Here is a 23,736-nt window from a genome sequence, read left to right on the forward strand (position 1 = left end):
GTACAACAGAGAACAAAGCAACAACTCATGAGACTTCTGAGACAATGACATCTGCACACCCTGAATCACCAACTACTTCTATTACAACAATGGCCCAAACAGGGACAACACAGTCTACAGAGTCTGCCCCACCAGTCACCACCAATGAAATTACTCTAACTACCAACATGGAACATTCCACAACAACTTCAGAGACTTCCTCCAGTTCGCCTTCCACAGTCACTTCAGAAAGCAATAGTTTTACTCCAACATCCCCAGAACAAAGTACTCAAACAGCTGTAACAGGCAGTAGTACAACAGAGAACAAAGCAACAACTCTTGAGACTTCTGAGACAATGACATCAGCGAACCCTGAATCGCCTTCCACAGTCACTTCAGAAAGCACTAGTTTTACTCCAACATCCCCAGAACAAAGTACTCAAACAGCTGTAACAGGCACTAGTACAACAGAGAACAAAGCAACAACTCTTGAGACTTCTGAGACAATGACATCTGCACACCCTGAATCACCAACTACTTCTATTACAACAATTGCCCAAACAGGAACAACACAGTCTACAGAGTCATTCTCACCAGTCACCACCAATGAAATTACTCTAACTACCAACATGGACCATTCCACAACAACTTCAGAGACTTCCTCCAGTTCGCCTTCCACAGTCACTTCAGAAAGCACTAGTTTTACTCCAACATCCCCAGAACAAAGTACTCAAACAGCTGTAACAGGCACTAGTACAACAGAGAACAAAGCAACAACTCTTGAGACTTCTGAGACAATGACATCAGCGATCCCTGAATCGCCTTCCACAGTCACTTCAGAAAGCACTAGTTTTACTCCAACATCCCCAGAACAAAGTACTCAAACAGCTGTAACAGGCACTAGAACAACAGAGAACAAAGCAACAACTCATGAGACTTCTGAGACAATGACATCTGCACACCCTGAATCACCAACTACTTCTATTACAACAATGGCCCAAACAGGGACAACACAGTCTACAGAGTCTGCCCCACCAGTCACCACCAATGAAATTACTCTAACTACCAACATGGACCATTCCACAACAACTTCAGAGACTTCCTCCAGTTCGCCTTCCACAGTCACTTCAGAAAGCACTAGTTTTACTCCAACATCCCCAGAACAAAGTACTCAAACAGCTGTAACAGGCACTAGTACAAGAGAGAACAAAGCAACAACTCTTGAGACTTCTGAGACAATGACATCAGCGAACCCTGAATCGCCTTCCACAGTCACTTCAGAAAGCACTAGTTTTACTCCAACATCCCCAGAACAAAGTACTCAAACAGCTGTAACAGGCACTAGTACAACAGAGAACAAAGCAACAACTCATGAGACTTCTGAGACAATGACATCTGCACACCCTGAATCACCAACTACTTCTATTACAACAATGGCCCAAACAGGGACAACACAGTCTACAGAGTCTGCCCCACCAGTCACCACCAATGAAATTACTCTAACTACCAACATGGAACATTCCACAACAACTTCAGAGACTTCCTCCAGTTCGCCTTCCACAGTCACTTCAGAAAGCAATAGTTTTACTCCAACATCCCCAGAACAAAGTACTCAAACAGCTGTAACAGGCAGTAGTACAACAGAGAACAAAGCAACAACTCTTGAGACTTCTGAGACAATGACATCCGCACACCCTCAATCGCCAACAACTTCTATTACAACAATGGCCCAAACAGGAACAACACAGTCTACAGAGTCTGTCCCACCAGTCACCACCAATGAAATTACTCTAACTACCAACATGGACCATTCCACAACAACTTCAGAGACTTCCTCCAGTTCGCCTTCCACAGTCACTTCAGAAAGCACTAGTTTTACTCCAACATCCCCAGAACAAAGTACTCAAACAGCTGTAACAGGCACTAGTACAACAGAGAACAAAGCAACAACTCTTGAGACTTCTGAGACAATGAAATCAGCGAACCCTGAATCGCCTTCCACAGTCACTTCAGAAAGCACTAGTTTTACTCCAACATCCCCAGAACAAAGTACTCAAACAGCTGTAACAGGCACTAGTACAACAGAGAACAAAGCAACAACTCTTGAGACTTCTGAGACAATGACATCCGCGCACCCTCAATCGCCAACAACTTCTATTACAACAATGACCCAAACAGGAACAACACAGTCTACAAAGTCTGTCCCACCAGTCACCACCAATGAAATTACTCTAACTACCAACATGGACCATTCCACAACAACTTCAGAGACTTCCTCCAGTTCGCCTTCCACAGTCACTTCAGAAAGCACTAGTTTTACTCTAACATCCCCAGAACAAAGTACTCAAACAGCTGTAACAGGCACTAGTACAACAGAGAACAAAGCAACAACTCTTGAGACTTCTGAGACAATGACATCAGCGAACCCTGAATCGCCTTCCACAGTCACTTCAGAAAGCACTAGTTTTACTCCAACATCCTCAGAACAAAGTACTGAAACAGCTGTAACAGGCACTAGAACAACAGAGAACAAAGCAACAACTCATGAGACTTCTGAGACAATGACATCTGCACACCCTGAATCACCAACTACTTCTATTACAACAATGGCCCAAACAGGGACAACACAGTCTACAGAGTCTGCCCCACCAGTCACCACCAATGAAATTACTCTAACTACCAACATGGACCATTCCACAACAACTTCAGAGACTTCCTCCAGTTCGCCTTCCACAGTCACTTCAGAAAGCACTAGTTTTACTCCAACATCCCCAGAACAAAGTACTCAAACAGCTGTAACAGGCACTAGTACAACAGAGAACAAAGCAACCACTCTTGAGACTTCTGAGACAATGACATCCGCACACCCTCAATCGCCAACAACTTCTATTACAACAATGGCCCAAACAGGAACAACACAGTCTACAGAGTCTGTCCCACCAGTCACCACCAATGAAATTACTCTAACTACCAACACGGACCATTCCACAACAACTTCAGAGACTTCCTCCAGTTCGCCTTCCACAGTCACTTCAGAAAGCACTAGTTTTACTCCAACATCCCCAGAACAAAGTACTCAAACAGCTATAACAGGCACTAGTACAACAGAGAACAAAGCAACAACTCTTGAGACTTCTGAGACAATGACATCAGCGAACCCTGAATCGCCTTCCACAGTCACTTCAGAAAGCACTAGTTTTACTCCAACATCCCCAGAACAAAGTACTCAAACAGCTGTAACAGGCACTAGTACAACAGAGAACAAAGCAACAACTCTTGAGACTTCTGAGACAATGACATCCGCACACCCTCAATCGCCAACAACTTCTATTACAACAATCGCCCAAACAGGAACAACACATTCTACAGAGTCTGTCCCACCAGTCACCACCAATGAAATTACTCTAACTACCAACATGGACCATTCCACAACAACTTCAGAGACTTCCTCCAGTTCGCCTTCCACAGTCACTTCAGAAAGCACTAGTTTTACTCCAACATCCCCAGAACAAAGTACTCAAACAGCTGTAACAGGCACTAGTACAACAGAGAACAAAGCAACAACTCTTGAGACTTCTGAGACAATGAAATCAGCGAACCCTGAATCGCCTTCCACAGTCACTTCAGAAAGCACTAGTTTTACTCCAACATCCCCAGAACAAAGTACTCAAACAGCTGTAACAGGCACTAGTACAACAGAGAACAAAGCAACAACTCTTGAGACTTCTGAGACAATGACATCCGCGCACCCTCAATCGCCAACAACTTCTATTACAACAATGACCCAAACAGGAACAACACAGTCTACAAAGTCTGTCCCACCAGTCACCACCAATGAAATTACTCTAACTACCAACATGGACCATTCCACAACAACTTCAGAGACTTCCTCCAGTTCGCCTTCCACAGTCACTTCAGAAAGCACTAGTTTTACTCTAACATCCCCAGAACAAAGTACTCAAACAGCTGTAACAGGCACTAGTACAACAGAGAACAAAGCAACAACTCTTGAGACTTCTGAGACAATGACATCAGCGAACCCTGAATCGCCTTCCACAGTCACTTCAGAAAGCACTAGTTTTACTCCAACATCCTCAGAACAAAGTACTGAAACAGCTGTAACAGGCACTAGAACAACAGAGAACAAAGCAACAACTCATGAGACTTCTGAGACAATGACATCTGCACACCCTGAATCACCAACTACTTCTATTACAACAATGGCCCAAACAGGGACAACACAGTCTACAGAGTCTGCCCCACCAGTCACCACCAATGAAATTACTCTAACTACCAACATGGACCATTCCACAACAACTTCAGAGACTTCCTCCAGTTCGCCTTCCACAGTCACTTCAGAAAGCACTAGTTTTACTCCAACATCCCCAGAACAAAGTACTCAAACAGCTGTAACAGGCACTAGTACAACAGAGAACAAAGCAACCACTCTTGAGACTTCTGAGACAATGACATCCGCACACCCTCAATCGCCAACAACTTCTATTACAACAATGGCCCAAACAGGAACAACACAGTCTACAGAGTCTGTCCCACCAGTCACCACCAATGAAATTACTCTAACTACCAACACGGACCATTCCACAACAACTTCAGAGACTTCCTCCAGTTCGCCTTCCACAGTCACTTCGGAAAGCACTAGTTTTACTCCAACATCCCCAGAACAAAGTACTCAAACAGCTGTAACAGGCACTAGTACAACAGAGAACAAAGCAACAACTCTTGAGACTTCTGAGACAATGACATCAGCGAACCCTGAATCGCCTTCCACAGTCACTTCAGAAAGCACTAGTTTTACTCCAACATCCCCAGAACAAAGTACTCAAACAGCTGTAACAGGCACTAGTACAACAGAGAACAAAGCAACAACTCTTGAGACTTCTGAGACAATGACATCCGCACACCCTCAATCGCCAACAACTTCTATTACAACAATCGCCCAAACAGGAACAACACATTCTACAGAGTCTGTCCCACCAGTCACCACCAATGAAATTACTCTAACTACCAACATGGACCATTCCACAACAACTTCAGAGACTTCCTCCAGTTCGCCTTCCACAGTCACTTCAGAAAGCACTAGTTTTACTCCAACATCCCCAGAACAAAGTACTCAAACAGCTGTAACAGGCACTAGTACAAGAGAGAACAAAGCAACAACTCTTGAGACTTCTGAGACAATGACATCAGCGAACCCTGAATCGCCTTCCACAGTCACTTCAGAAAGCACTAGTTTTACTCCAACATCCCCAGAACAAAGTACTCAAACAGCTGTAACAGGCACTAGTACAACAGAGAACAAAGCAACAACTCTTGAGACTTCTGAGACAATGACATCAGCGAACCCTGAATCGCCTTCCACAGTCACTTCAGAAAGCACTAGTTTTACTCCAACATCCCCAGAACAAAGTACTCAAAAAGTTGTAACAGGCACCAGTACAACAGAGAACAAAGCAACAACTCTTCAGACTTCTGAGACAATGACATCTGCACACCCTGAATCACCAACTACTTCTATTACAACAATGGACCAAACAGAAACAACACAGTCTACAGAATCTGTCCCAACAGTCACCACCAATGAAATTACTCTAACTACCAACACGGACCATTCCACAACAACTTCAGAGACTTCCTCCAGTTCGCCTTCCACAGTCACTTCAGAAAGCACTAGTTTTACTCCAACATCCCCAGAACAAAGTACTCAAACAGCTATAACAGGCACTAGTACAACAGAGAACAAAGCAACAACTCTTGAGACTTCTGAGACAATGACATCAGCGAACCCTGAATCGCCTTCCACAGTCACTTCAGAAAGCACTAGTTTTACTCCAACATCCCCAGAACAAAGTACTCAAACAGCTGTAACAGGCACTAGTACAACAGAGAACAAAGCAACAACTCTTGAGACTTCTGAGACAATGACATCCGCACACCCTCAATCGCCAACAACTTCTATTACAACAATCGCCCAAACAGGAACAACACATTCTACAGAGTCTGTCCCACCAGTCACCACCAATGAAATTACTCTAACTACCAACATGGACCATTCCACAACAACTTCAGAGACTTCCTCCAGTTCGCCTTCCACAGTCACTTCAGAAAGCACTAGTTTTACTCCAACATCCCCAGAACAAAGTACTCAAACAGCTGTAACAGGCACTAGTACAACAGAGAACAAAGCAACAACTCTTGAGACTTCTGAGACAATGAAATCAGCGAACCCTGAATCGCCTTCCACAGTCACTTCAGAAAGCACTAGTTTTACTCCAACATCCCCAGAACAAAGTACTCAAACAGCTGTAACAGGCACTAGTACAACAGAGAACAAAGCAACAACTCTTGAGACTTCTGAGACAATGACATCCGCGCACCCTCAATCGCCAACAACTTCTATTACAACAATGACCCAAACAGGAACAACACAGTCTACAAAGTCTGTCCCACCAGTCACCACCAATGAAATTACTCTAACTACCAACATGGACCATTCCACAACAACTTCAGAGACTTCCTCCAGTTCGCCTTCCACAGTCACTTCAGAAAGCACTAGTTTTACTCTAACATCCCCAGAACAAAGTACTCAAACAGCTGTAACAGGCACTAGTACAACAGAGAACAAAGCAACAACTCTTGAGACTTCTGAGACAATGACATCAGCGAACCCTGAATCGCCTTCCACAGTCACTTCAGAAAGCACTAGTTTTACTCCAACATCCTCAGAACAAAGTACTGAAACAGCTGTAACAGGCACTAGAACAACAGAGAACAAAGCAACAACTCATGAGACTTCTGAGACAATGACATCTGCACACCCTGAATCACCAACTACTTCTATTACAACAATGGCCCAAACAGGGACAACACAGTCTACAGAGTCTGCCCCACCAGTCACCACCAATGAAATTACTCTAACTACCAACATGGACCATTCCACAACAACTTCAGAGACTTCCTCCAGTTCGCCTTCCACAGTCACTTCAGAAAGCACTAGTTTTACTCCAACATCCCCAGAACAAAGTACTCAAACAGCTGTAACAGGCACTAGTACAACAGAGAACAAAGCAACCACTCTTGAGACTTCTGAGACAATGACATCCGCACACCCTCAATCGCCAACAACTTCTATTACAACAATGGCCCAAACAGGAACAACACAGTCTACAGAGTCTGTCCCACCAGTCACCACCAATGAAATTACTCTAACTACCAACACGGACCATTCCACAACAACTTCAGAGACTTCCTCCAGTTCGCCTTCCACAGTCACTTCAGAAAGCACTAGTTTTACTCCAACATCCCCAGAACAAAGTACTCAAACAGCTATAACAGGCACTAGTACAACAGAGAACAAAGCAACAACTCTTGAGACTTCTGAGACAATGACATCAGCGAACCCTGAATCGCCTTCCACAGTCACTTCAGAAAGCACTAGTTTTACTCCAACATCCCCAGAACAAAGTACTCAAACAGCTGTAACAGGCACTAGTACAACAGAGAACAAAGCAACAACTCTTGAGACTTCTGAGACAATGACATCCGCACACCCTCAATCGCCAACAACTTCTATTACAACAATCGCCCAAACAGGAACAACACATTCTACAGAGTCTGTCCCACCAGTCACCACCAATGAAATTACTCTAACTACCAACATGGACCATTCCACAACAACTTCAGAGACTTCCTCCAGTTCGCCTTCCACAGTCACTTCAGAAAGCACTAGTTTTACTCCAACATCCCCAGAACAAAGTACTCAAACAGCTGTAACAGGCACTAGTACAACAGAGAACAAAGCAACAACTCTTGAGACTTCTGAGACAATGACATCAGCGAACCCTGAATCGCCTTCCACAGTCACTTCAGAAAGCACTAGTTTTACTCCAACATCCCCAGAACAAAGTACTCAAACAGCTGTAACAGGCACTAGTACAACAGAGAACAAAGCAACAACTCTTGAGACTTCTGAGACAATGACATCAGCGAACCCTGAATCGCCTTCCACAGTCACTTCAGAAAGCACTAGTTTTACTCCAACATCCCCAGAACAAAGTACTCAAAAAGTTGTAACAGGCACCAGTACAACAGAGAACAAAGCAACAACTCTTCAGACTTCTGAGACAATGACATCTGCACACCCTGAATCACCAACTACTTCTATTACAACAATGGACCAAACAGAAACAACACAGTCTACAGAATCTGTCCCAACAGTCACCACCAATGAAATTACTCTAACTACCAACATGGACCATTCCACAACAACTTCAGAGACTTCCTCCAGTTCGCCTTCCACAGTCACTTCAGAAAGCACTAGTTTTACTCCAACATCCCCAGAACAAAGTACTCAAACAGCTGTAACAGGCACTAGTACAACAGAGAACAAAGTAACAACTCTTGAGACTTCTGAGACAATGACATCTGCACAACCTGAATCACCAACTACTTCTATTACAACAATGGCCCAAACAGGAACAACACAGTCTACAGAGTCTTTCCCACCAGTCACCACCAATGAAATTACTCTTTCTACCAACATGGACTATTCCACAACAACTTTTTTGGTGACCACTTCAGAGACTTCCTCCAGTTTGCCTTCCACAGTTACTTCAGAAACCACTAGTTTTACGCCAACATACACTGAACAAAGTACTCAAGCACTGGTAACAGGCTCTAGTACAACAGAGAACAAAGGAACAACTACTCGGGCTTCTGAGATAATGACATCCACACTTCCTGACTCACAAGCTACAGTTGTACAGCCCAACTCAAGTAGTACAGTTCCCAGTCGTACATCTTCTTCTTTCTCCTCTTCAACTACATCTGTGACCTATTTAACTGATACATCCACCAGTGAAACAACAACAATTGTAGGCTCATTCACAAGTCCTCCTACATCGTCAGCAACAGTTAGTTCTTCTTCATCAATTACTCTCCCCACAAATTTGACATCCTCTTTGACAACAATTGTGTGCCAAGATTTTGCCTATGGAGACTCATGTTCTTATGGAGAAAACAACACTGTCCCAATCATTGGTGAGGTTTTTCATTTCCTTATAGTTTTTCTTAAAAATAATATATTTTCATTACCTGAAAATGACTTTTGAATACCTTTTACATAAATTGATATTTTGACTTCTCGCATTATATCTGTGTTTTCTCCCCCACTTTTGCATGTCCAAGGTAAAATGTTTTCATAAATGGCTTTTAAAATTTTTCAATTTTTTGCAGATACTGCACCCGTGCGCAAAGTAAACATTACTTTCAAATTCAACGTCACTTTTATCCAGGCTTTTCTTAATTTAAATTCACCTGAATCACAGATATTCATCAACAAATTAGAAGCACAGGTACAGATAATTTTCTTCATATTTAATATTATGAGTTATTATTTTTAAATAGTATTACAAAGTATTTTGTAATACAAAAAAATATAAAATTATTTAAATCTTTTATCTGAAATGTTGCATAATCCCTTCTGTCCTTTTTTTTTTTTTTTTTTTTTTTTTACAGCTCAGAAGCCTGTGTAGAGAAGCAGATCCCCAGGCCTATAAAACAGTTAAAGTAATCAAATTAAGGTAAACTTTCCCTCAACATTTATTAAACTATTTGTTACATTTATTATTACATTTTAAGAAAGAGATAGCTGTTTTCTCATAACATTTCTACTGTTTTTTTGTAGTCAAGGAAGTGTTGTTGCAAAGAGCCTGGCGGAGTATCAGTATCAAAACAATGAAACTCAAATTGAGTTTATTAACACTCATCTTAGTGTGGTTTTGAAGAAAATCCTACAAAATGAAAATAACCTCAACAAAATTTCTTTGGCCTTTGGTAATCAAAGTGTGGAGTTAAATGATCTCAGCTTTGAGGCACCTGCCATTACTAGTAAGTGTGTTGTATGTTGTTCTAAATGTAAGGCACAATCAGCCATTCTTTATCCATTTTTTTTCTCAAATTTGTCCTGTTTATTTACATTATAGTATGTTGAATATATATATGTTTTGAAATCTTGTAGATATCACAGAGTTGAAGCCTTTTATTAACTGCACTCAGTTTGCTAATTACACTGCTGAGATTATTAATGGTCAATGGCAGTGTGTTGGACCATGCAAAAGAAACCCTGATTACTGCAATGGACACGGACAATGTTTAAATGACATTTACACAGGCTCAGTCTGCAGGTAATAAAATATCTATCTATCTATCTATCTATCTATCTATCTAGTTTTTTGACTCAAGTTGTTTTTGTCAAAACTATTTTTATTAAACCTCTTTTGAATTTTACCCAGGTGCTACGAAACCAGCCTGGAGCAGTTTTATGGTCCACAATGTGACCTTTTCCGCCGAGGTCCAGGTTTCTATGGAGCACTGTTTGGCTCACTCGCAGTAGCGCTCCTGCTCTTGATTATAATCGTCATCGCTGTCATTTTCAAAAGGAGACATACGTATACTTGGTGGGTTATGATGCCTTCTGCGCATTTTCCTGTAATGTACTCTGGGAAAAAAATGGCTTTTTCTGTTCAATCATTGAGTAAAAACACAAACAAGCATCCTTTTCTTTTTTAGGAAAATGAGCAACTCTCAGAGGAGAAGATTGTCTGTTATTGAGGGAGATTTCTTTGACTTCACTGATACATGTATGTCTTACTCTAATTACTATCATATTCAGAGATTTATTATAATAATTATTTATGATTAGTTATTAAAAATGCAATAATTATTTTAAACTATTTTTCAGCAATGTTTAAAAATATGATTTTTGACTTTGTCTTTCAGGAATTTCCAACTTGGGACTGGCAGGCACTTATAGATCAGAAAACATTTAGAAACTGATATATTCACTATATTATATAAAATTAAGCAATTAGTTACTGTTTTAACCACTAATAATCTTACTTAAAGATCAGCAAGAACTATCATATTTTAATTTTAAAACATTTTGAAGTTGTTTTGCTATTTATCATTTATTTATAAGAACTTAAATTTAATGCATATGTTTTTGCACGTATATTATTTTCCACCAACATATCATGGAGCACCATTTCTCTTTTTATCCTCTCTTGACATATCTTTCTCAGCACTGTTCAAATAGTAAAAATAATAATAAATCTCTTTTAACCTGAAGATTTTGCCTGGAAAATCTACATTTTCTGAATGCACAAACTGAGAAACCCACTGTATTATCTATAGATAATTTTGTTAAATAACAAGTTAATTTTGCCTTTAGTGTTATTAAACAATATGCAATATGGGCTAGCTACTGCTTATACTCTATGATATATCTCTATTGAGCTTGTTACAATTAACATCTAACTGTAGTGAAACACAAAAAATGCTTACTGTAGCGTTCAAATACACACATTTGTATATTTGTAAACATCTGTCCAGTTAAAATGTTACACAGTATCTATGCAATGGTTTTACTGTATCAGACAGGTGCTTCTGTTTTTTTGTTCGTTTTTGTTTTTTTTTTAAACAGCATCTCTATTTTTATCCAGTTAAAAAAACAAAAACAAAACTTTGACACCCCAACAAGAAAATAATCCAGACTAGGGCTCTGCAGATGACTGTGGACATCTGCCACTAGATGGCATAGATGTGCTTATTTTAAGCATTTCGCTTTTGAAGGATATAAGTCAAAGGAGAAAGACACACAGACCATGGCCTTTAATGGAATTTTAAGATGTTTTTTTTTTCATAGAAAGGAAATCAAACTACTTTTGCATGTATTTGCAGCTGATTCATAATAGAAAAACAAACTTAACTTTGGTTCTTTTGAGATAAGCCCTTGATTTGGTTTTGTCTCCACCTAGTGCCTCAATAGAGGTGGTACACTGAGCAAGTTCTTTACCTTTGCTTGATGTTCTATATTTCCTACACAGGTACTGTGACCTGAATAAAATTTAACCAGCAGCACTGCAGCCTGAGTTAAATATTTACAAATCACCTCACAGCAAACGATAAGAAAAGTTACGCCTAAACATGAAGTTAATGCAAAGAATGGAACTTATTTTTTAGTCTAGCTTCATGATTTTTGTTTTGTGTGTGTATGTGCATTCCTCTGTGTGATGGAGTAGAGGAAGACACACAATCCATACTTCTCCATCCTCTCTTGAAAATATATGAGATTGTGGATAGTCTAGCTATAGATATACTGCATCATCAGCACTTCTCCAATATGACCTTTGCTACTTTTTATTTCTATAGTGTAGAAATAGTGAAACACCTAAACATATATGGGCTCTTTAACACAAAGAACTGCAGTGTAACCAGCAAAGTGGAATTTTTATAGCAATTAAGGGAATAACTACAAAAATCATAATATTTTTATCACAGAAATTAGTTTATTTCACTCATTAATGCCTCCGGAGTGCCAGAGTTTCATTAATTGAGGCAGGAAATGTATTTGATGAGAAACTGAAAGATAAGCCATACATATTGTATGTTTGTGTATGGGGTGTTGAAATTTAATGGAGAGAAAAAAATAGAACTTTCAGGATCTCCTTTGTTACAGTTTCTATGAAATTGTGGCTACAGAGAGAAACATAAGTCTTGTGTCCATTATGACTTAATGCATTTGTGACTTGTAGTGCCACTAAAGGGAAAGGATCTTAGAAAACTGATTAATAAACTATGTTCAATCTGAGTGCAAACCGGTCTTCCTGTTAATTTACCTATTTTTTTGTCTTTCTTGCCTCTAGCAATTATTTTAAAAGTGCAGTGAGTCTTTCTTTGGTAGCTATAGTCAACACGCATGCTGTTGCTTAGTAACTCACCTAAGCGAGAACCAAGTGAAAAGGTTTTCAGGTGGCCTAGACAACTTAACTTAAACTGTCACCTTTTGTTTCATTGAGAGAAGTCACTGTCTTAAGCAAATCAGCAGAAATACAAATCACTAAGGTCTCTGCCAGTATTGTAATTGGAGCTGAACTGTGGCTCATTTAGTAATTATTTGACCTCTAATTGGGTTTACTGTGGTTTTGGCTCCACGCCTTACCACAAGGATTCAAATTGAGAATAAAACACTTGTAACAGTGTTAAAAGGGCTTTAAAAGCAGTGGGTGCAAAGCCCGCTGCCAAGGAACGATGAAGCAATCGTGCAGGAGGAAATTTAGTTATAACCAGGAAGAGGAAGGCATTCTACTGTACACCTGTCACTCTTCTTTCTTTGGATCGAAGCCAGTCACAATAAAGTGCACCATGAGGGCGTGTGGGTGATAAAACAGGCCAAACAGCTGAGTTGAGAGTTCACTCTTGACAGGTTCAAGACACAGGACGAAGCAAGCTTATAAATAAGTCACTTTATTATTGCTTTCTTTTTAAAGACTATATACTTATCAACTATTCATAATAACAAATGGAGTTGTTAAATACTGTACACAGCATACTGAACTCTCCCAGTGCATGTCTTCGCCACAGCAGACTTATCTCTTGATAAACTAGTCTTCATTCTGTTTTAACATTTCTAATAAGACATATGAATACCTTAAGATTAAATAGTTTGTTTTTTTTGTGTATGATGTAAACATTTTTCCAAACATTTAAGTCAAAAGCAACATTGTGTTGGTAAGATCTGTGAACAGAAGGAAGAGAAAAAAAAAGATACTTCAATGACCGATTGACCTTAGCAGTTATTTGTTTCCCAAACTGAACACCGTGTTTGATACCAAGGGTTACTTCAATACATGTGCTACATTTTCTATATCATCCTGACGCCTTGTGGATAATGTACAACAATTAAAAAAAAAAAAAAAATTATACATTTTGTAGGCTGCCAGCAGCCAAAGTCTTTCAGACCACACCCACTGCAATCATGTAAGGCAGGAATGCATGTGCAGAACAGGAAAGTCTGTGTCAGGTAGGTAAACCCTGTACTGTCTTTGTAATGCATTTGTATTAACAGATTAGTCAAACATCTCTCATCTAAAATCTATTTCATCTAAAATCTCCATATTAGGATATCCGGTTAGAACAGATTTTGCGTTTGAATTCATTGCCTTTTCCTACAAGTGTTAGGTCACATATGGAGCCGTTACCTCATCGCTCGTGGATTACAATTTCAAATTTCACCTTTGAACACAATTTAAAGCAGGGAGTTTGTAAAGGTATAAGGATAATATCAAAGTGAGGTAGTACTTGAGGCAAATTTGTTTCAAGCAATGACTCACAGCTTGACCAGAAAAAAGAAGAAGAAAAAGAAGTAGCTTCAATTGGAAGAACAGCACACATTCGCTGACGGTCAACAGACCAGTTCCTGTGCAATAAAACAGATCTGGAGACTGACAGAAATAAATCAAATGTGTGCACTTCTTAGAAGGCTCTACTAAAAAGCGGGCACTGCTAACAAGTGTTGCACAGTAACAAGCATTGTTGACAATTCTTTACTAATTAAACACTTTTCCCAACTGCTGTTCACATGCACATATGCGCAAACACATCCACTGCACATACACACACAAATACACTCAAGACGCTACACCATACTCAGCTGCACTGGACAATCCAAAAGAAATATGGTTAGCTACTAGTAATGAACCCACCTATTAGTACAAAATGTACCATGACAATGTGCCATATGGGGTGAAAAAACAAACAAACAACAAAACACAACACAAATTTACTTTGAAGTAGTCAGCCTGAGTAAGAGTGACACTACATCAAGGCGCGAAACCCATATCAGTATTGATATAATAGCAAACAGAATCGGCACGTGCTAGAATCCTTCATTTTGTTATAAATTCATCGGGCTTGTATTTAGACTTCATATATTAAGTGATACATGGTTACATTACTGACCTTTTTGTCCCTTGTGAGATGCAAAAGCACCATCAAAAAGCCCCAGTGCATCTCACAAAACATCCACACCACATCAGACACAAAACACTGAGCACACAAGGTACAAGGCCCGCTTGTACTTTCTGGCTGTACCACATCTTTACTAAAACAGAGCAAAATATTGAATGTCATAAAATTAAAATATATTTAAAAAAAATAAGCTATAGACTGTTGAACTTTGCCCACAATCTTTAGTTAGACATGGTTTTCACAGAAAATATCTTTTCAATATTACCAGTAACTGTACACAGTGCGCAAATACCCTGTGTGTTCAAAATACATAAGGGGTATTACAAAAAGAAAAAAGAAAAAAGGTAAAAGCAGCAGTTTAAAAAGGTTGTTGGTGTCCAATTTCACCATTTTGTCAAGTGGGTTTTGCGCATGTACAATATAGTCTTCTATTACTTCCACAAAAACTTTTCAAACAAAATCCACCTGTGCTTTCTTTCTGGTGTGGCAGTCACAAGGCGAGTCTGCAAAAGGAGACCGCTGAGGCAGAAGGTAGTAATGTGTGGTGCTGGCCTTCTTGCCATTCTCCATAATAGGAAGGATACATGGGGAGCCCTCACTGTTCTGTCTCTGTAAACTCCGACCGCTTACATACTTAGGATCTGGTGCAAAGCTTTGGGTTGGGGGCATCACCCCATTAGTGTATGTTGGGAGGCTCTTAGGGCTGGGAGTGCGGGAGCTGCCTGTGGACAGAGGGCCTCTTGGAGGCAGTTTGGGTGGTTTGTCCTCATCGCTGTAAGCCCCAGATGAGACTTCTGCTGACCAGCGCCTGCAATCTGTCTTGACGTTACGTGGAGGTATAGGAGGGGGAACCTCTGGTTTATCCATATTGTTGGGGTACCTTTTTGGGCATGTGGGTCGTGGCAGCTTGTGTAAAGATCCAGCTGGTCCAGAGAGAGAGCGTCGTAGCCTCCTCTGAGCGGGTCTTTCCTGTGGCTGCTGCTCATACTGTTCCTGTACTTCCTGTGGAGGATTTGCCTGATGGTGCTGTTGGGGTTGCTGCGGGCTTTGTGGTCCTAATGGCCCATCGTAGTAAGCGTAGTTAATCTGCCCACAGTCCCTGAAGCTCCTTCGGTGAGATAGAGGATTTCTAAAAGCTGATTTAGAAAATTGATCAGACACCAGGCGGCAGCTGTCGTCTGAACTTGTGAAAAATTCTACCTCACTGTCCATAGCCTGCTCATGGGAGATATCTGTCCGTGGGGGAATAGGGGGTAGAGGCTTAGAGCGTCTGCTAGGTGTCTGTGGTGGGCTGTTCAACTCGTTAAATGACAGCCTCATCAGCAGGTCATCATCAGCAGGACTTGGGATGGAAGGTTCATTGCTGGAGGACAGGAAGAGTTGGGAAGGCCGGGATTTCTTTGAGAGTATTCTCTGTGAGTTGGGACTGTGTTTATGTTCTGCCAAAAAAGTAAGTTGAAAAAATAATAACCATCAGACAAGTGGCAGATTGATAAATAATTAAAGTAGATTAAAGACAATAAAAATCTAATACTATAATACTACACTGACTTTATAATATTCAGGTTACAACAATATGTCCAGTATGTGAAATAACAAACAATTAAAGAGAATTCATGCAATGCAGCATTTGTGTAGTTTAAAAGGTACATTCTGTACGAAAAAGAAAGAAAAGGAAATAAAGATATTTTACTTACTCTCATAACTTGGAGGTGGCCCTTTTTGCTGGGCACGATAGCTGTGATCTATGTTTGCCCTGTCCATACTGAAGTAGAAGCTGCTAGAAAAGAAGAATGACATTTCAGAACAGCAGTGCTTCGTCACAGAAATGTGACATATTGAAATTAACAGAAAATGTAAGACTAACCTGAACCATGCAACTTCAACATGACATGCACATCCTTTCTAAAGTCTTTCTCTAATGAAGTGCACCACAACACTCACTTGTCCAGTACATGGCGATCGCTCCAGGAGGGTTTAGATCCAGCCATGCTGTGACAGTAGCTGCCCCGGAGAAAGGGGTTTTCTATGGGAAAAGAGATCTCCTGGGCAGTCAGGCCCACTGTGGACATGCTCCAGGCACCCTCGGGTCGCATCAAAGCCAGGAAACACTCAGATCGCCCGGCTGGCTGCCCCTGCTTCTGGTGTACCTATATTAAAAAACAGCCATGAATGAATTTGGCAAAAAAAAAGAAATAAATAAAATCAAAAGTAGGTCAAGTGAAACAGATCATCGTATAGGACACTAAAAAACACTCTAAAAGCAGAGCCAGGTGATTCTCATTAGACCAGATATTTAATAATGGCTTTTGGGTGACAACAATTTCCTATGGCCTTCAGGACACTGGTGTCCGAGCACACCTGGAGAACGTGCCTTTCAAAATGTTCTATTCACAGTATTCCTCATTCAAAGCATGAAAGCAATAGATGGCGGAAAAGGTCACAACTGGTCATGTCTGCTTTTGTAGACCTGAATTAAATGGCATGTAAACACACTTGCTGTGGGTTTGGAGAACCAGTGTAGAACTACTTTATCACAAAAGCATTCTGACATGAAATCGAAGGTAAACACAGGTGTTACTAACATACGATTTAGATCTTGCATCATAATAGAACAGGACCTTCATTAAAGTCATTGCTAACACATTGTGTCAAAACATGCTATGAAAAAGTTGTATTACCCTTCATGTTTTACATTTTATTTACCGTGTTAGTACAAAGGTGTAGCTGTGTCAGCTGAAAACAAAAGAAGAAACAATACACCCATTTTTTTTCCTCTTCCTATAGAGAGGTACTGAGCTTTACGTTTCACCTGTGGCTTGCAAACTCCATGAGCCCGAGTTCAGCATTGCATTCATGGGTGTGAACTGTGTAACCAACTTTCGAATTTCAATATCTACAGACTGTGTCGCTTAATAAGTTTAGTTTATTTTAAAACTGGACTGTGCTGTGCTGGTGTTTTGCAATCCTGTTCCTCTTGAACAGGAAAGTTCAAGGGGGCTCCTCCTGTTACCACAGATATACCTGATGTTGCAAGAACGCCCCCACGCCAAATGAACTGAATGCTCGTGTCATGTCAACTATGTGTCAGGGCTGTATAAACAATGTGTACATTATTCAAAGGGGGAATAATCTAATATTTCTGGGGCATACATAGAGTAAATGCAAAATAAATGGCCTCACACAGAGTTTAAATGTTTCAACTGGGTTTCAGTCTCAAGTGGAGAAAGCTTAGAAAGTCATAAAATGTGTTTTAGATGAGCCTTAAAAATAGTGCATCAGGGGTGAGCGCAGTTGCTTTTTGTTGCATGGCTGAGTTTAATTAGACGTCATTATTACACGATTACAATGCATCCTCAAAATCATCTCTTCTGGAAACTACTAAAGAGGTGCATGCACAGCTCACTGTCCTCCTGACAATGTAGGAGTGATGACTGAAAAGAACACGGCTCCCTCGTTCTCTTATGAGCCATATTTATGTGCTAGCCTGACAGCTGGAGAGAAACAAAGCTCTAAAACAACAGGAAGCATGAGCCATCAGTCTGAGCCAAACTGCCCAAGAAGGCATGCAATCCCCCTGGCCAGGGCCATCGATTCGGTTCGGCGGGGACGGGAAGCAACATGATCCTTGATAATGAACCCCCAGGGGCTTGTGCTTCCTCTTGCAACAGGTGCAAAGACAGTTCATCCTGGCGGTTAACCATATTAGCATTTACAGGCAACAGGATTACACAAATGATGTAGTCATGCAGATGTCCAAGTCGGTTAAGTCAGATAATCAGACTGGAGAATGTGGGCCTTCTTATGGTCAAATGTGACTTATCTGTTTATACAATAAGAAGACAAGCCAAGGCTAACTACGAAGACAACTCAGTGGCAGTGGGCTCGAGAAAGGAGGGGGTCCGCTGAGCTTCCTAGTGATGTAAAACACCACCGGTTTGCCTTGAATTCAAGCTTACGGCCGTCACGCTCAGGCCTTGACAGGAGTTCACACCCCGCTCACGACACCCCTGCAGCGGTTTCCGAGCAACCATACTCGCTCTACCTGTGCTGCAAGCAAACAGCGCGCACACCCCCCTCACTTTACCGGATTGAGATAATAATGGTTAAAAGCCCTCCAGCAGGCAGGTGACTCACGCCACAACACACAGTCAGCTATTTGGCAATGATGATACACAGTGAATTGTATTTCCCTTTTGTTTAAGAGGAAAAGACCTAAATTAATATTGCAGCCTAAGAATTAAAGAGAACGATTATATAACTTCTGTGCCATTGCAGACCTATAAAGAATATAAAACACGTATCCTTTATAGTTATCAGTATAGACAAACATATAGAGATACATATTCACAGGTTTCCCTCCGTTTTTTTATGATATTGTAAGTTTTTTAATCATTTTGCTCTGGACTAAGTTGTTCCTCTTAGTATACGGCTCTGTCAGTGAAAAACAATCAAAAACAACCATAAGATATAGAAATAAAAATAAAATAAAATAAAAAAATAATCCGAATAAGATCTCAAGTTGCATTAAGCAATTGTGTCTGCCGTGCTGGCACCGACATACAAAACAACAGACAGACAAGACATGGATCCACACAGTGGCTCTAAACAGACATTTCAATTCACTTTTTGAACTCACCTAATTCACTTCGCAATTCTCTCCGCTGACTGACCCCTAAAGTCCTCTTTGGTAAAATGCAGCGCCTCAGTTTATTTCGGGGTTTGATTTGAGTCTGTAATCTTCAGTTTTCAGTTGCATCAGGAACAGGTCGCCAAAGACTTGGCGACACTCAGGCATTACTGTGACACTTCTAGATAAGTCTACTAGTCTATTGTGTTGAGCTATCTTATAGGCTCACTACACTGTCGACACAGTGGCTCCGCCTTCCTTAAAGCCACAGGCTTCCTTTCCACCAGTCTGCAGTGTGCATGAAGCACAGAAAACTGAGTGCATATGGACTGCATGTCAGCCTTGAATATATTTAAAAGACTTAACATAGGTTGACTTATGTGATGCAGTGAAAGTCTGCTGGGCTCCATATATCTCTGGACAGAGCAGGTTTGAAATCAAGGACACAGGCAGGTGATAAACTGTCCCACTGGGACACATTTATCACACAATGAATAAATGCAACCATGGTTCAGTTAATGATACATTTTCCCCAGAACGTTTAGAAAAAGTATACATAAACTAAAGTTAAAGCCGTAAACTTACTGGTGCCAGACTAAAATGCCATCTTGCAAGTTCTGCCTTTTAAAACTTCCCGTTGAATGACCTGTGTTATACCGTACTATAAAAGGTGTCATCTTTGCTGTTTCATAAACAATAGACTGTGCCAAAAGCTGTGCAGATCTGCACGAAGACAGAGGCAGTAATAGGGAAGGCTTCAGAGTGGATAACACAAACAGTAGGCAAAGAAACAAAGCCAGAACCCCTCTTATCTCTGCAGTAATTCTCCTGCCAGCTGAATGGGGCTCAGATGGTTTAGTTACTCATTTATCAGATCACCCTGGGCATTTTTGTTCTGCAGGACCTGTTTTCTATTTACCTGAGATAATGCTCCCATCAGTCGCTGAGAAAAGGCAACAAGTTCAATATTCTACAGTTTTTCTTGTTATGGAAATACATGAGTAATCTGGAATATGCAGTCCCTCACACCTCCAATTACCAGCTGCTTAGCCTATTTGGACCTTAGGTGGTGTTGCATTAACTGTGACCAAACCTAACTGGGCTAAACAAACGTAACACTGACATGCACACTAACCAAACACAATGATACAATAGCTACAGACAGCGTGTATGTTGACTCAATATGTGACAGAAAGCAGAGGTGTGTGTGTGTGTGGAGAGAACACACTGTTCTTTTGCTTGAAATTGTGAATTCTTTACTGCTTGCTTTCAGTCTGAGAGGCCCAAAAGGATTTTAGTTACAGATATGCCCCTTAAAAGGACCAGATCCTCCCTAATCCCCCTTTTAGAATTTTAGGTGCATTTTTGGGATTCCTCTGGACCAGTTGTGACCAGCAGGGAAAAGAGAATGTTTTGCAAGGTGAATTAATTACTTAAACACCAGAGTTTGGATTAAAATATTTCAAATGCAAACTATATATTGATAGATGTTGGAGGAAATGCTCATATGTAAAAGATAAGACTAAAAATAAAGAGTAGAAAGATGCATAAAAATAATCAAGCAAAGTCAAAAGCGCCTGTGTGTATTTCAGCTCGAGTGCGCTCAATCTGCCTTTCCATGTTCCACAAAAGAGACACATTCATTGGGATAAATAGACTTCACCGAAAACGTCTCTCCTCCCACTTCAGCCCTCCTTCCTCTCTCTGCCAGTGAGCCACATCATGATGTCATCACCCACAGGAAGTGCCATATACAGTTATAGAGGGAGAGGGGGGAAAAAAAACTAAGTCAGGGTGGAAGATAAGCAGGCAGAGACAGCAGATGAATGAACTTGTGTCATAGAGAATATACTTCTCAGGAAATATTACACAGCTTTTCACTTAGCCCCATGACTCACACTGAGTTTAATCACCAGAATCAGTAATCTCCCCCTCAAAAAGTAGCACTTTTGGCTCATTTTCCTTTCAGATGCTTTTGTAAAAGAAAGGAATTTCCCTGTGTGGCTCAGTTCCAGTACAAGGGTATATTTTAAAAGTCAGTTATGCTCCTTCAGCTGATTTTAGTGGCTCACTAACAGGAAGAGTTAAGTGTGGTTGGAGACGAGCTAAAACAACAACAACAAAAAAACAAAAAGCATATTACTGTAAATGATTTATTCATCGCGGAGGTCACAGCGTTGATTGCCCCTGCCTGCTGAGGTAATTCAATTACGTCTATATCCAGACAGAATCCAAAGTTCGCACTGATATAAACACAGCAGCAACAAGCTTTATTGTTGTGGTGACATCAAGCTTGTAAATGTGTAGTAGATTCCAGGTGCTGCTCTAGACTAAAATTCAAGCTTTACCAAGCATTTAAAGAAGAAGAAAGGAAGGTCTGCAACTTTTGACTTCTGTGGTAATTTTGTGAGCATTTCAGATTACAAAGAGTTTGCCATGTACATTTGAAACTGTCCACAGAGACAAGCAAAGTGCCTCCTGGAGAAAAGTCTTAATGTCAGATGAGACAAAATTGAGCTATTTGTATACAAGTTGTATGTTTAGAGAAGCAAAGATGAGGCTTTCAAACCTAAGAACACTGAGCCAGTTGTCAAGCATGGCGGTGGCAGCATCATGCTAAGGGGCTGTTTTGCTTCTAGTGGTACTGGTATATTGCACAAAGTGGATTGAATAATGAAAAAGGAGAGCTATCTCCAATATCTTCAACTTCATCTCAGATCAATAGCTAGATTGCTGAAACCGGGACACAGTTGGGTGTCCCAACGCCTATATCAAAACTGGTTCGGGAATGGATAACATAGAAACAAACCAATTTAAATAAACTCTACCAATTCTGCCAAGAAGAATGGCTAAATATACAACCAGATTTATGCAAGAACCTTGTTTATAGCTACCAAAAGCATCAAAAGGTGCAACTTGATAAGGAACATTTAACTAAATAATAGTGGATTGTATCTATATATATGAACCTGTATGTATATTTTTGACCTTGTGTCTTTTTGGGCCCAATTTTTGTCTTTTAACCAGTTAAGCCTCAGTCATTAAAGATTTATGCTGAAAAAAGAATAGTTTTAAGACACACTTAAAAGCCCCCAAATTACCATGAAAGTCATGCCTATGATGAGTATATGTAAACCTTCTAACCACAGTTATATATCTTAACATTAATCACTTATCATAGTTATCATAAAAACATAAGCAAACAAATAAAATCCCTGACAATGTTCCTGTTTGCTATTTTCTATTAAGGGAATTATCTTGGACAATTCTTCTCACATTTTCAAGCTAACGGCATTAGCTTATCTCAGTATAAAGACCAAAAGCAGTGAATAAAATGTTCTGGTGGTTAGTGCTGTTGCTACCATCAGGTTGTAAGATTGTTTTGTTTGGTTTTGCTTTAATGAGTTCAGTTAATGCTTAGTTGTACACAGAGCAAAGTGAGAAAAAAAAAAATGCTCTTTTAATTTCAGCCTGACTGTATCTTCCCCTCACTTTTCATACTGGAGATCAGATGTGCCTTCACTCAGTGCAGCTGTGAGCGCCACAGCCAAAGCACATGGCTGACACATCACTGTGTATTCTGCTGGATCGCGGTTTGGTCTGGCAGACTCACACACACTTGGCTCATGCCGTGGAAACGAAACACAAATCCCCAGGCAACGGGCTGTCATTTATCACTGCAATGTAAATAAAACCATATTATAGCACTTCTTCTTATTAACTGTAGCAAACTCCTGAGGGTCATCCAGCTGCTTGAGTCATTAATCACTTCCTGTATTGGTAGAAAGACTTCTGGGAAATAAAGGGCTTTTTGTTTCAACTGAGTCACTCACAGGTATTTTCTATTTCAGCGTGCAACGTAATCTGAAGCAGCAATAACGAGTCATTATTGCCTCACTCCTCAACATTGTTATGTTGAGTGGTTCAAGTGCACCCACAGCCTGCTGTTACTAATGGGTGGAGCAAGCCAGTCCGCCTCCTTGATGATGACAGGGTGTGTTTAGTCTTCAGGATTTGAGGATCAATTTAGACAGAGACCGGGGGAGTTGCTGGCAAGCTCATCCTATGACTGAATCAAAGTCCTGTTAATAATTATTATTATGGTAAATATACATATTGGGCAGTATTAAGATGTGGGAACATTCTTTTCGACTGCTTTCACACATAATCTCATTCGCAGAAACCCACGCAAACAGCCTGATTTGTGTCTGTTGTTTTAGGGAGAAGCTGTGAAAACGACAGCTGTGGTATGATGAAGGATGTCACGCTAGTTTGACTTGCTCTCCAGCCACTGAATCAAG

The 23,736-nt window shown here is 40.5% G+C and overlaps 2 protein-coding genes across 5 annotated transcripts; one reads left to right on the plus strand and one right to left on the minus strand.

Annotated features, from left to right (window-relative positions):
- Positions 1 to 89: 89 nt before the first annotated feature.
- Positions 90 to 10,699, plus strand: LOC102789839 (uncharacterized). The gene is made up of 7 exons (XM_087841207.1): positions 90 to 9,036; positions 9,232 to 9,350; positions 9,514 to 9,578; positions 9,683 to 9,885; positions 10,016 to 10,181; positions 10,290 to 10,454; positions 10,567 to 10,699. The coding sequence occupies exons 1-7, from the start codon at positions 90 to 92 to the stop codon at positions 10,697 to 10,699; spliced, it is 9,798 nt and encodes a 3,265-aa protein (XP_087697333.1).
- Positions 10,700 to 13,302: 2,603 nt separating this feature from the next.
- errfi1a (ERBB receptor feedback inhibitor 1a) lies at positions 13,303 to 19,612 on the minus strand. 4 transcript variants are annotated; one of them, XM_006783236.3, is made up of 4 exons: positions 19,445 to 19,612; positions 16,750 to 16,955; positions 16,503 to 16,582; positions 13,303 to 16,244 (listed from the first exon to the last, which is right to left on the minus strand). In XM_006783236.3, exons 2-4 carry the CDS (start codon positions 16,899 to 16,901, stop codon positions 15,256 to 15,258), a joined length of 1,221 nt encoding a protein of 406 aa, XP_006783299.1. In that variant the 5' UTR covers positions 16,902 to 16,955; positions 19,445 to 19,612; the 3' UTR covers positions 13,303 to 15,255. The 4 variants fall into 4 exon arrangements, with proteins under 4 accessions (XP_006783299.1, XP_006783298.1, XP_087696941.1 ...); XM_006783235.3 differs by having other exon boundaries at positions 16,503 to 16,585; XM_087840815.1 differs by having other exon boundaries at positions 16,503 to 16,585; positions 16,750 to 19,612.
- Between the last annotated feature and the right edge of the window lie 4,124 nt (positions 19,613 to 23,736).

Source organism: Neolamprologus brichardi, chromosome 5, assembly GCF_056152115.1.
Source record: "Neolamprologus brichardi isolate AB-2024 chromosome 5, ASM5615211v1, whole genome shotgun sequence".
NCBI lineage: Eukaryota > Metazoa > Chordata > Actinopteri > Cichliformes > Cichlidae > Neolamprologus > Neolamprologus brichardi.